This window comes from Geospiza fortis, unplaced genomic scaffold, assembly GCF_000277835.1.
Source record: "Geospiza fortis unplaced genomic scaffold, GeoFor_1.0 scaffold27, whole genome shotgun sequence".
Taxonomy (NCBI): Eukaryota; Metazoa; Chordata; class Aves; order Passeriformes; family Thraupidae; genus Geospiza; species Geospiza fortis.
In genome coordinates, this window is record NW_005054329.1 from 2,370,059 (window position 1) to 2,381,846 (window position 11,788).

The window sequence follows — 11,788 nt, forward strand, 5'->3', positions numbered from 1 at the left end:
TCATCTGGCCGGGGACAGGCTCCACTCTGCGGGACAGCTCAGCCCTGCGAGGCTGGGAAATGCAGGGGCACACTCTGGGGACCAGGACTGGGGTCCCCAAATAAAGCACCCAGGAACGCCAGGCGGGGGTTGGGGTCCAGGTCCTGCCCGAGTGGGACCTGTGCCGTGAGCAATGACACCGGGTGGCATCAGCGCCAGCACCTGGCCCTCCCCAGGGCTAGGAACATCTTCTGGGGACACTGACGGCCCACACGGTCCCTTTTAAACTCGGTTTTCAAGTGGATTTTTAGTCTGAGCCTCTAAGGAAGAGTTTTAAGCAAACCCGTGTGGGGTGGTGCCAGGGCAGGGTTGGCCGGGCAGGAGGGAGGGCAGGGGCTGTGTCCCACCCAGGACAGAGATCAGGGGTTTGTGTCCCACCCAGGACAGAGATCAGGGGCTGTGTCCCACCCAGACCAGCAGTGGCCCCTGCCAGCCCCGTGGTCTCATGCTGTGACATCCAGGACCCCACAGAAGCCCTTGTGCTGATCTCCCTGCACACCCTCCTGTGCCCTCCTGCTCAGCGGCCAGCAGGCACCAGACCTGCCCATGGCCTTCCTCACTTGGGCTCCAGCCATTAATTTAAAAAAAAACCCCATTAATAAAACCCAACCCACTCAAACATTTATTTCTTCCTGGTTTATTTTCTCTTCCCTCGTTCAGATTCCCCAGCAGCTCCTGAGAAGTCTGGGCTTAAAAATACACCTCCCCAAGAGGATGGATCTGGTTTATCATGGACATGTTCATGAGCTGTCCTGGCAAGAGAGTTCAGCTCAAAACAATTTGCACACACAGATAAAAAGCCCAAACACATCCACTTTGCCCAAATGTTTGCAGTTTATTTTAAACAAGCACATTAATTTACAATTTAGTACAAAACAGTCACTTTTCCTTCCAAGAGAGGAATGAGACAGTAAAAATCCAACCCAACCGGAACAGACTTGGAAATGCCAAGTTATTGACTTCAAATAAATAGAACATTTAAATTACTGAAATGGTATTGTCACTATTTTCAACACCTCATGTGCAACACCACACCTGGGACCTTTGTTCCCAGACAGTTCTGCCCAGGAACAGCAGGGTGGATGCACTGCTGGAAACAGAAAATTAGGAATTCTCACAAATAACTTCATCAGGTTTCTTTAGCACTTGCAGCTTTTGTCTCTCCTGGTACATTCTACTCCTTTTATTTTAATATTTCCTATTTGAAAACATCCTGAGAGCAAAGAAAGCTCCATGAATTACAAAGGGCCAAGTGACTGCCCCAGCACAGCACGATTCCCACAGGGAAGTGGCACTGCAGGAACCTCTGTGGACAGCACACCACACAAATAAACCCTCCAAGGTTGAGGACGTGGGGCTTAGAGGCAATTTTTAAACCAGAAACACTTTCCTGGCAGCATCACCCATTCCCCAGCACAGACTGTACTGGTACAGAGATATAAAATGGTAAAATTTGTCATTAGAAAGACAAAAAACAAACCCAAGATTTACTAAAGTGAGTTCAGAATCAAGAAAATCTTCCCAGATGAGGACAATGAAGTGAAAGCCTTGGCTGGTTCACTGGCAAGAGCTGGAGGACCAACATGGACAAACAATATCCGAATTTCATTCATTTCACACTTTCATACACTGAAGAGACAAAAGCCACTGATGTTTGAGTATTGGTTCATGTTGTTGTGTTTGCAGCAGGGTCACAACAATGTGGAAGTTAAAACTTTATTCCAAACTTTATTCCAAACCCACATTTGCTGGTTTTTAATGGCAAAATCATCCCTACAAAGCCCCAAGGCCTTTTGCTTCCACGTGCAGACAAAAATGAGCAGAACAAGTCAAAGCTTATGAAACCAGGTCTGTGTATTTGCTGGAATTCTAAACAACCAATGACTGAATTTCAACTTGAGAATGTGCAACACTGACAGCAAGAATTAACTGGCCAGATCTTCCAGATCCAACATTGCTGTGCTGGGTTAGGTTTTCTTGGTGTTTGGATTTTCTTTTAAAGCTAAGGGTCCTTGCTGGTGGGCTGACAACACCCCAAGGTTACCTGATTTTCCAAAGTCAGGGTGGAATCTCCAGGTTTTCCCCTGAATGAGCCTCACCCTGGGATCTCTCACTGGGTTCCAGCCCAAACCAAAGGGCCCTGATGAGCCTGGAGCCCCTTCCCCATGGGGTCACCCCCATCCTTGTGCTCACAGGGTGTTTGAATACCCAAGCCCAGCTGCTCTAAGGATGGGACTCATAAATTCCTAAAGAGGAAAGACCCGGGATGGTTCCTCCTGTCAGAACTCTGGAATTCTGAGAGTCCTCAGGACACAGACCCAGCTCCTCTGCAGGACTGACAGGGTCATGGGAACTGAGATTTCTTCCTCTCCTCACAGCAGCCCCACAAAGTTGCTCCTCTGCATGGGTGATAAACTTCAGCTACAAGGGACAGTGAATCCTTGCAGCTCAGATCTGTCATCCAACTGGATGCTGCAGAGACACGTCAGAAATACTCAATTTTGTGAGCAGCCAATGTTTGATTATGAGAAAATAACCCTGTGGAGTTTCTGTGCTTTTTTTGTTGCCAGGCTTCAAACTTTCTATGCTGAGGCTTCTGAGGGAAATCAGAGGAGGACACAGCAATGGTATAAATGCAGGGAATTGGCCAGGGACTCCTTACTCCTTCTCGTGTAACAGAGGAGCCAGCAAACATTCAATTAAATTAAAAGTTGCAAATGTAGAATTGAAAGGAAAAGCCTTTTTATATAACACAATTAATCTGGAAAACTCACTGCCATGAGAAAACATTGAGGCCAAAACCTATTAGGATTAACTAAAGATTAGGTAATGGATAACTAGAACATGCTCAATTACATTGGATAGGATTATAAACTTCACTATCCAGGACGTGAATTATCCCCCCCAGCCAGGATCACAGCAACTCCTACTCCCAAGGATGATTTTGTAATGTTTCCATGATTTCTTCTCACTGCTGCTCCAAGTACCCCACACTGAGCTCTAGAGGGAACTGGACATCCCAGAACAGGGCAGCTCTGGGGGGAAATACCAAGGGAAGTGTTAATTGCTCTCTTGTGATGGAGAAATTCATCAGAAGAAACTCAGTATTTGTAGATTTTCCAAGCTGTTCTGCCACGGTAACACAAACCTTGCTGTCCTTCACTAAAAACATTGTTTTCCCTTCCTAGAGTTCATCAGGATTGGTTTCCACCTGGATAACACCATAATTACTTAGCAATCAGAATCAGGCTGCTAATTGTGCCCCAGAACTCTCATCCTAGTGATGGCACACATATATCCTTGGCTGGAATGCACCAGAGAATGGATGAATGATTTGAACATGAAATGCTTCCTACTTTATATATGTAAATAATATTTCAGAAAGTCAAAGAGCTTTAGAATTGATTTAATCAGAAGAGAACTCATGTTTCCTGAAAAAAATCATCAGAATTCCTGCTTCCCCCAATGAGGCAGCCAAGGTACCATTCAGAGGAACTGCTCAGCACTCGGGAGGTGAAATCAGCTCTGGATGAATTTTAAAAAAAACACAACACCTGACTTGAAAATACACAAACCAATATCCAGTTTCCTTCTCCAGCAGGCACAGTGAGTTGCATAATGCAATGTTTACTCTGGAAATGAGTAAAGGATGTTGGTGGGAAGTCATGGAAAAACCTTAACTGCCAAATGCAACGCTCCCGTGTGAGGACATTGACGTGGCCTCGGGCAAAGCCTGGGGATCTCAAGGCCAGCTCCACCTGTTCAGCTGAACACCTGGGAAATGCCTCAGGAAGAAAGGGCTGTGACCCAAGGAATACTGCATATAAAATCCCTGATCATAAATATTAAAGCTGTGTCTGGGACCCAACAGCCACGAACAGCGAGAGCTCCTACACCGAGGAGCGGTGAGACTTCACTTTCCAGCGCTTGGACCTCACCCGGAAAAAAAAGTACATGATCATCAAAAACAAGGATGATGCCACATAGAGGATGACACACAGACTCATGTCTAGGTTGGAAAATCCAATCCCTAGGAAGGACACAGCCTGCCTGGTCCCTTTGAGGCTCACAGATGCAGCTGCGCCTTTGCCGCTACCTTGGACAGCTCCAGGATTCCCCACTGGCTTCTCCAAGCCCTTGGAGTCTTGATCTCCTCGGTTCTCCTTCTCCTGGAGCTTCTTTTCTCCATTTCCCCCCGAGTTCTTCTGCAGGGTTTTGTCTTTCAGCTCCCTCGTGTCTCCCTGCTCGTTGTCACTGGGGTCAGCCTGGCTCTGGGTGTATTGATAGAGGAGATTTTCACTGCTGTAGTGGGACTTGAGGAATTGCAGGACTTGCTCTTCATTCCAGCTGTGCAGCCCTTTGATTTCTTCATGACACGCAGGACAAATGTCTGGAGTTGGCCACTGAACTTTGGGGAATTTTGGATCTTCAGTCAAATCACCTAATTGGGAGGAGAAAAACAGAAATGGAAAAAAGTCAGGAGGGATGACCAGGGAAAGCTGCACCATCAGACACTGCCCAGGGAGTGCTTTCCACTTCCAGTGAGGTTGGCATAAAAAGCCACAGCACAATAACTGAATAAACAAAGACAATCACAAATTTGGAAGTTTTCTCATCAGTTCTGACCCCAAACATTTCAAAATACAAACACTAACTCACAATTATTTCCCTTTTCTCACAGTAAAAGCTGCAGCATTTCAATCCCAAGCTCAAATCCTGCAATTGCTGCTTGTAGAAGGCAGGAACACTCAACAGCCTGGGCCCTGCAGGGTTAACCTGAATTATGGTGCAAAACAAACTGCTCTTTTCACTCCTTAATCCCTGTTTTCTGCCTGGTTTGCAAGAGCAGCTCCAAGGCCAGACACTCAGATATTTTCATGTTTCTGTGTTGTGAACCATTCCATCCCAAGCTTGCTTTTCCACAGCTCTGCATCATTACCAGAACAAACACCTGCAGTATTTTAAAAGCCATGGTCATGTCTAAGATGTATTTTTCAGCTAAAAAACAAGGCTTTAAATATGTAACACTGTCTTGAATTAGATCCAATTTTAACATTTCAGATGCTCACAGCTCTGGCCACGTTTCTGAGCTGAGCACTGCAGTTGGTCTCACACTTTGCTCTAAAAACCAATATTTTAAAATGGGAATGGAGATAACATTTAGAAAAAAAATCTCCACCTGGTAAAACCCCTGATTTATTAACCTGATTGGCACACTAGCACTTAAAATATTTTAGAAATAATAATTTTGCATTTTTTTCTCATTTTATTATTTTTATTCTTTTTAAAAGTAGGAAACTTCCCAATGATTTTGGGTAAAATAGGGATTCAAAAGACATTTAAAAATATTTGTCTTCTTAAAATTTATGAGCAAAAGGGCAAATTGGCTTTTTTATCCTAAAGATCACTCAGCAATCAATTTATTTCAATAAAAAATGCAGAAACAAAATGTGTTACAGCAAGGTTACAAACAGAAAGCTCCCTGTACTTCGTGTTTTCCTGCCAAAGAGGGAAATGCTGTAAATCCTGTGCATTCCAAAGGAACAGGGAATAATTCAACAGGGCAGAGCCATATCCAGGCACCTCCTGACCCCCACCCCAAGGTGTTTTCATTGACCAAACATCATTTCTCACTCAGCACCACAAATACAGATGCAGCTTTTAAGGGTGAAAATACATCACTGTCCCACAGAGAAATTTTAGCAAACTGAAAAAGCATAATTTAACATTATTATTTATTCCAGTGTGTTTATAGTTCTTACTAAAAGGGTATTTTAGCTGGCTGCTGCATCACCTAAATCAATATCCATGTGAGTTTTCCAATACCTTAATGTTCTAAATAAGTGCATTGCTCCACCACTTGGCAACTCCAAGTCCACAGGAGTTGCCTGTTACAGGAACCAAAATTAGAGGATGTTTTTATTTAATCTCTTATTATTTACCTTTTTTCTCCTCAGAGAAAGGAGGCAAACTGTTTGTACTCACAACAGTATTTAATTCTTCATAAATCTTGGGAATGCAGCAGGAGCATAATATGAACACAATGTAGCATATTGAAATTGTAACTAATGCTGCATTACCCAGATCCATAACAGCAGACAGGGATTTAGTGCAAAGAGAAACCAATTTTCTTTAGTGCTTTAGTTACTTGATACCTCCATAACAGAACGGATTAAACACAACCAGTATTTTAACAGCACTTTCAACTGAAAACACAGGGATCTGGAGGGGGCACAGGTTTCCTTTATACAGCAATTTTATTTTATTCAGCTGCTGATCTGCCAGGAGTTGAGGCTCTTTTATCCTGAGGAAGCCTCTTGTTCAATTGCCATCATTTTCCAAACCAAAACAAAGGCAGGTTTTAACCCTAAAGTGGTACAGAAAGAAATGCAATTATTTTTTACCCACTGCTAAGCAGCTGAATTGCTCCTTTCATTTGTGCTCCAGAAAGAGCCTCACCAAGCAACAGGTGGAATCTCAGAAGAAACCAGCTCTGAAAATGATGTTTTTCATTCTCAGGAGTTTCTCTCCCCTACCTGCCAGCCTGTTGTTGACCACGTTGTGCTTCTCCCAGAGCCACAGAACAGCCTGGTCCAAGCTTTTCACAGAATCCATGGATTCTTTGGCCATCTCCTCAAAGTGCTGAGCACAAGCCTTGCACCCAAAGAAGTGCTGGATGTATCTCCTCATCACCTGCAGCACAATTTGGGGGCTGTCCTCCAGACCTGCAAGACAAAGGACAGACACAGCTCCAACAGCAGGGAAGGGAAGGAGAGGACATGGAAAAGAACATTTGCTCCATTGTTGTTCAATAGAATTGACACCTGAGCTGAAATAAATCACTTTTGCAATTTAAAGTTGCTGTTTGTACCAGCACCTACACACATTCAGTCTGTACAACTGTGCTCAAAGCTACCCTGAACACCACAACCAAATATCAGTCAAGTGGTCTCTACAGCAAAACTTCGCCTTTCAGAGCATCTTAAAATTTCAGGGGAAAACCCAACTTAGTTAATGAAAACCAGACATTATTTTTATCAGAGAACATTGTGAAATTGCTAAAATATGCAAAATTCACACTTTCTGTATGCCACAATTCCTGTGGAATTAAGATATTTTCTCCAAGCTCTTGCCCAATATGTAAATTTAATATAAATGTTTACATTATGCATTCACCTCTATATTCATGGGCAGGCACTGAAGTTATGGTGACTTTGCTACTGAAAAATCAAGAGTCAAACCCCCTCTGTGGGTCCTGCACAAGGTGCCTGTGAGGGCTGTTTGTTTCTCCTCAATTCTGAGGAATTAGAGAGCTCCACAATCTCATTAGAATTATTAATTCCATGGCTTTTTTGGCAGGCTCTGAATGCACAGAGCAGCTGCTGAGCAGCACTTTGGAGAATAAATCAGGAATTCCTGCTAAAATAAACACAAACACGTGATTCTTTTTATAACATTCACATTTCCACACTAAAGATAATGCAAAAGAATAATGAATTCAGGAGGAAGATGAGGCCTGCACAGGCTGGGAACTTTGTGGCCTTTCTTGTGTCAGCAGGTAGCTCCTCACATCTCTAAGTGCCTTGAAAACCTGATATAATTTGTTGAAATCCTAATGGTTTCATCTCTGTCACACAGAATTTCTGATTCATGCTTAATTGCCCCAGTAAATTATGTCAAAATGTATTTAAAAATGTCCTGTGTGTTACCACGAGCACACACTTGTCAAATTAAACACATTTTATGGTGCAGATTGATCAAATTACAGACTCCTGCTGCTGAACACCACAAGTAATGTACTATTGCTTTGTTTTCTTGGAAAAAAAAAATCAACAAAACCTGCTCAAACTATCAGAGCACTCATCTGTTATAGATATGGGAAATATATAAAGATTGTCATCAAAACATCTTTTTTAGAACAACAACCGGATATTCTCAAACACAGCCCCAAAAAGAAGTCCTTAAGGCCCAAAAGAAATCCTAAAAAACCCCTGATTTCTCCTCAGCCATTCAATACCTGTGATTGAACAGACATGTATAAATAAAAGCTATGAGATTAAAGCAGATTAAATTACTGTATTAAAAAGAAAGGCTGGAAAATTATTTTGGAAGTTAAAACAAATTTCAGGCAGAACAGTTTTACCATTTATACTGAAATATGTATTTAGGAAAAACAATAAACACAACCAGAAAATTACCTCTGTAGAGAAACAAGAGATTGATACACAAATTTAATTTCATCTGTTCTTCAGTGTAATGGTACACCCTTGAAAATTCATTTTGTGGGGGAATCTGTCAAATTCAGCACTAGATTTAAAAATGCCAGATCATTCATTATAAAATCCACAAGCCTGTCTTATTCACACCAACTCCTCCTGTTACCTAAAACCACATTTCTTGCAATGAAGTGTGCTCAGGAAATGATTTCTGCAATGATTTTACACATCCTTGGCTGTGAGCAGCTCTGTCCTGAGTTCCTTTGGATCCCTCCTGCTACTCCCACTGCAGGTTCAGATTTCCCCACTCAGCATTAAAATGCATCAAACAGAACCCAATAAAATCATTTTATCAAGAAAGGCCCGGGAGTTCACCCAGAGTGCCAGGCCCTCGAGCAGAGGGGACGATCAGGACAAATCCATCTGCTTCAGAAAGCAAACAATTGCAAAATGGCTCATTTTGGTTGTTTTTCTTTTATCAGCCCCGAGATGAATCTTCTATTAACATCTGCCATGTATCATTGTGTAATCCTCCTTTTCTCTTTCCTCCCAAACTACTGCAATTCAGGGTAACCCTAATCTTTAAAGTGGACAAGAAGCATAAAACCCTACCTGTGGTGGGAAGGATTAGGGAGTACATCATGCTTTTTAGTAGATGGGATTTAAACAAGCAATAAGGAGAGGAAAACCTCCCAAGACATAATCCCACAGTCTCAGACTGACCCAATTCTTTCACCATAAGAAGTGATCATCACATATCTGGCCCGATTTACAGCCAGGGTTAACTGTGCCAAAGAGTTCTCAGGTCCTACAATGTATTTTTAACTTCAGGCTCATGCCTGAAATACACAATTTGAGGGGCAATTTTGTGTAGTTAAATATTAAGAATTAATAGATTTAATCAGAACACTTTGAGACTAAAAAGGGGAAATTTAAGTTATGCAGGATCCTCCTGAACAGCTCAAAATCATCCAGCACAAACCCCTCAAACTCACTGCACGAAATTGAAGAAATTCCATCTACTGCCCTATGAAAAACAAACAAAATCAGAAACAAAAATTAACAACAGAATGATTTGCTATCAAAAAATGCCTGTTCTGCAGGAGAATTATTCAGATTTGAAGGATTTTCGCTCTGACTGCAAATAATGCTGGACAAATGTATGGATCTATAATGTGAAATAATAAAATCCTTTTAAACATACAATCAACAACTGGTAAAATGAAAATTTCTGAGTTTTATGATGCCCATGTAGAATTCTCATATTCTTTGGAAAAGACATTTAAAAGGCTTTAAATGAAAACTAAATAGAATTGTAATCAAACAAAGCACTGTCCTGGCAAAAATAAAACCCAAACTTTAGCATTAGTGATTCTATTTTCATTGGGTGAGGAGAATAGATTTTATAACCAGCATGTTTCTTAAACAGGAATCATCACCAGAATATTAACACTCAGCTTCACAAGATGCTGCAAGTCTGAAAATGAGCAATTTTACAGAGTGCTGGCAAAGTTGTAAATCACTGCAGGGATTAATGACAGGTACATTCAGCTGAAAAAAAAATAAACCAAAAAGTTGTAACAAGCAGTATTTAAGAAATAACATTACAGAAGGATAAGTTAATGGCTGTACATCTTTTATAGCTACTCAACTGGATGGTAAAACCTCATTTTCCTCAAACTTCATTCCCATTGCAACCTCAGGTAACCTGAATAATTTTCATCCCTTTTCAGGGAGCTCAACATTTCTTTGCTTGAAATTCTCTTTTTCTTTTTTTCCCCTTTTTCTGCTTTATTACTCCCAGCTTTAGGGCCACACACTTTATTTAGCACATTTCCAAACCTTCCTGCTGCAGCCAAGCTCTGACCCCTGCTGGTGCAGCCCTGCAGCCACTCTCCTCCACAAACTGATTCCTTGAGGATTTACACACCAAAAACTATTTGCTGCTCACCTGTGTTTAGCAAAGCTTTTGGTCTCAGTGCAGCCTGCACAGTGAGGGTGTGGAACAGCTTCCAGAGGGAGCAGCTGTAGCCCCTCAGCTCTGGTCTGCTGCCCTGGCAGCCAACCCACTGCACTTTCCTGGGCAGAAATATCCCAGAAATCTGCAAAAAAAAAAAGAGATTTATTTAAGGTATGTGCTGCTCTGGGGCCTAAATGTACCACTGAGTGTGGCAGCACTGCTGATCCCACATGGAATTGAGGTGATGCAGGGTAAAGAACAATAAATGACTTTCTGCACTTGTTAATCAGTTCATGCTTCAGGCAAACAAAAATCCTCATGTGCCAGATACTCTGAAGCATCATCATAAAACTGGACAAGATACAAACTGTTCAGTCATTGACATCAAACCTACAAAAATCAGTCTGACAGAGCACACAAAGTAGTTTAACCTGTGAAGATATTTTTTTAAGAACACAACACATGAAAATATTCCTGTACACTGCCAGAGCTCCAGCTTCTCTGGGTACATCCAAATTCCCTATTACTCCACAAGGTTTACATGATTTACAGTGTAAAGCTTTAACTGGCTGTAAAATTCCATATTATTTCTTCTTGGGACAAACCCACTCCTTATTCATTGCACCTGAAATCCAGTGCAAAATTTTAATTTCTGAGACTTTTCTCTCCTCTTCCTAAAACACACAGGAGGCTTTCAAATTTCAGACAGACATAGGGAAGAAATTATGAATTTGTGCAAAGACAACCCTGTGACAGGGTTTTCCCAAAGGGATGGGATTCCAGCAGGGAAATTGGAGAGTATTTGGGGAAACTCCTCAGGAATAATGCACATTTCAGTGGGTAAATTTCCCATCACTTAAACTCTGACCTTCAAGAGAATCCTGCTGACAGCAGGCACAGCAAAGTCAGAAATATCCTCTGGGAATCTTGCATCCCTGGGGATGACATTAGGGAACAAGTATTGCTTGCTCATTATAAAACCCAGCCAGGATTGCATGTTTCAATTCTCTCATTTCAATTTCTTTGTGTGGATGTGCGTTGGTTGTTTTTTTTCTGCTAACGATTTCACTTTATTTTCATTTTAACCTTCTTATAACTCCATTATGAGTGGGGGAGCAGCAGTAAGTGATGTCTTTGATATAGAATCTTATCCTTTCCTAATGCCCTGTTGGATGCTGGGACTGGGAACAGCTTACCCGCATTTTGTTGTTGACCAGATCCAGGATAGCATCATAAGGGATTTTGTCTAATGGAAGGCTCACCAGCCACTCCTGCAAGGTCTCTAACAACTTCACCACAGGCTGACGGCCAGGAAAAAGCTGAGAAAAATAAAAAAAAAAACCAAACAAGAAAACATTTTCAAGCACAAACCTCATTAGCAACGAGACGCTTTTGGTTTTACCCAAATGTTTTTGTTGTCTGTGAAATGCTTCATTTTGTTTCCTGGTGAGCAAATTAATTACTTGTTCTGCTTGCAGTAAAAAGCCATCTCGCACCAGCTTTTGCTTACAAAATTCAAAAGTTTTTTGTGCAAAATGTTAAGATTTTTTAAAATTTTAAAATTTTTAGCAGG

At 41.7% G+C, this 11,788-nt stretch overlaps 1 protein-coding gene across 1 annotated transcript in view; it reads right to left on the bottom strand.

Annotated features, from left to right (window-relative positions):
• Positions 1–852: 852 nt before the first annotated feature.
• Positions 853–11,788, bottom strand: part of QSOX2 (quiescin sulfhydryl oxidase 2) — a 20,577-nt gene continuing 9,641 nt past the window's right edge. The window contains exons 9-12 of the mRNA XM_031057261.1: positions 11,412–11,534; positions 10,207–10,357; positions 6,576–6,764; positions 853–4,480 (exon numbers count right to left, since the gene is read on the bottom strand). Coding sequence (XP_030913121.1) covers positions 3,930–4,480; positions 6,576–6,764; positions 10,207–10,357; positions 11,412–11,534 — 1,014 coding nt within the window. The 3' untranslated portion in view covers positions 853–3,929. The remainder of the gene's footprint in view (positions 4,481–6,575; positions 6,765–10,206; positions 10,358–11,411; positions 11,535–11,788) is intronic.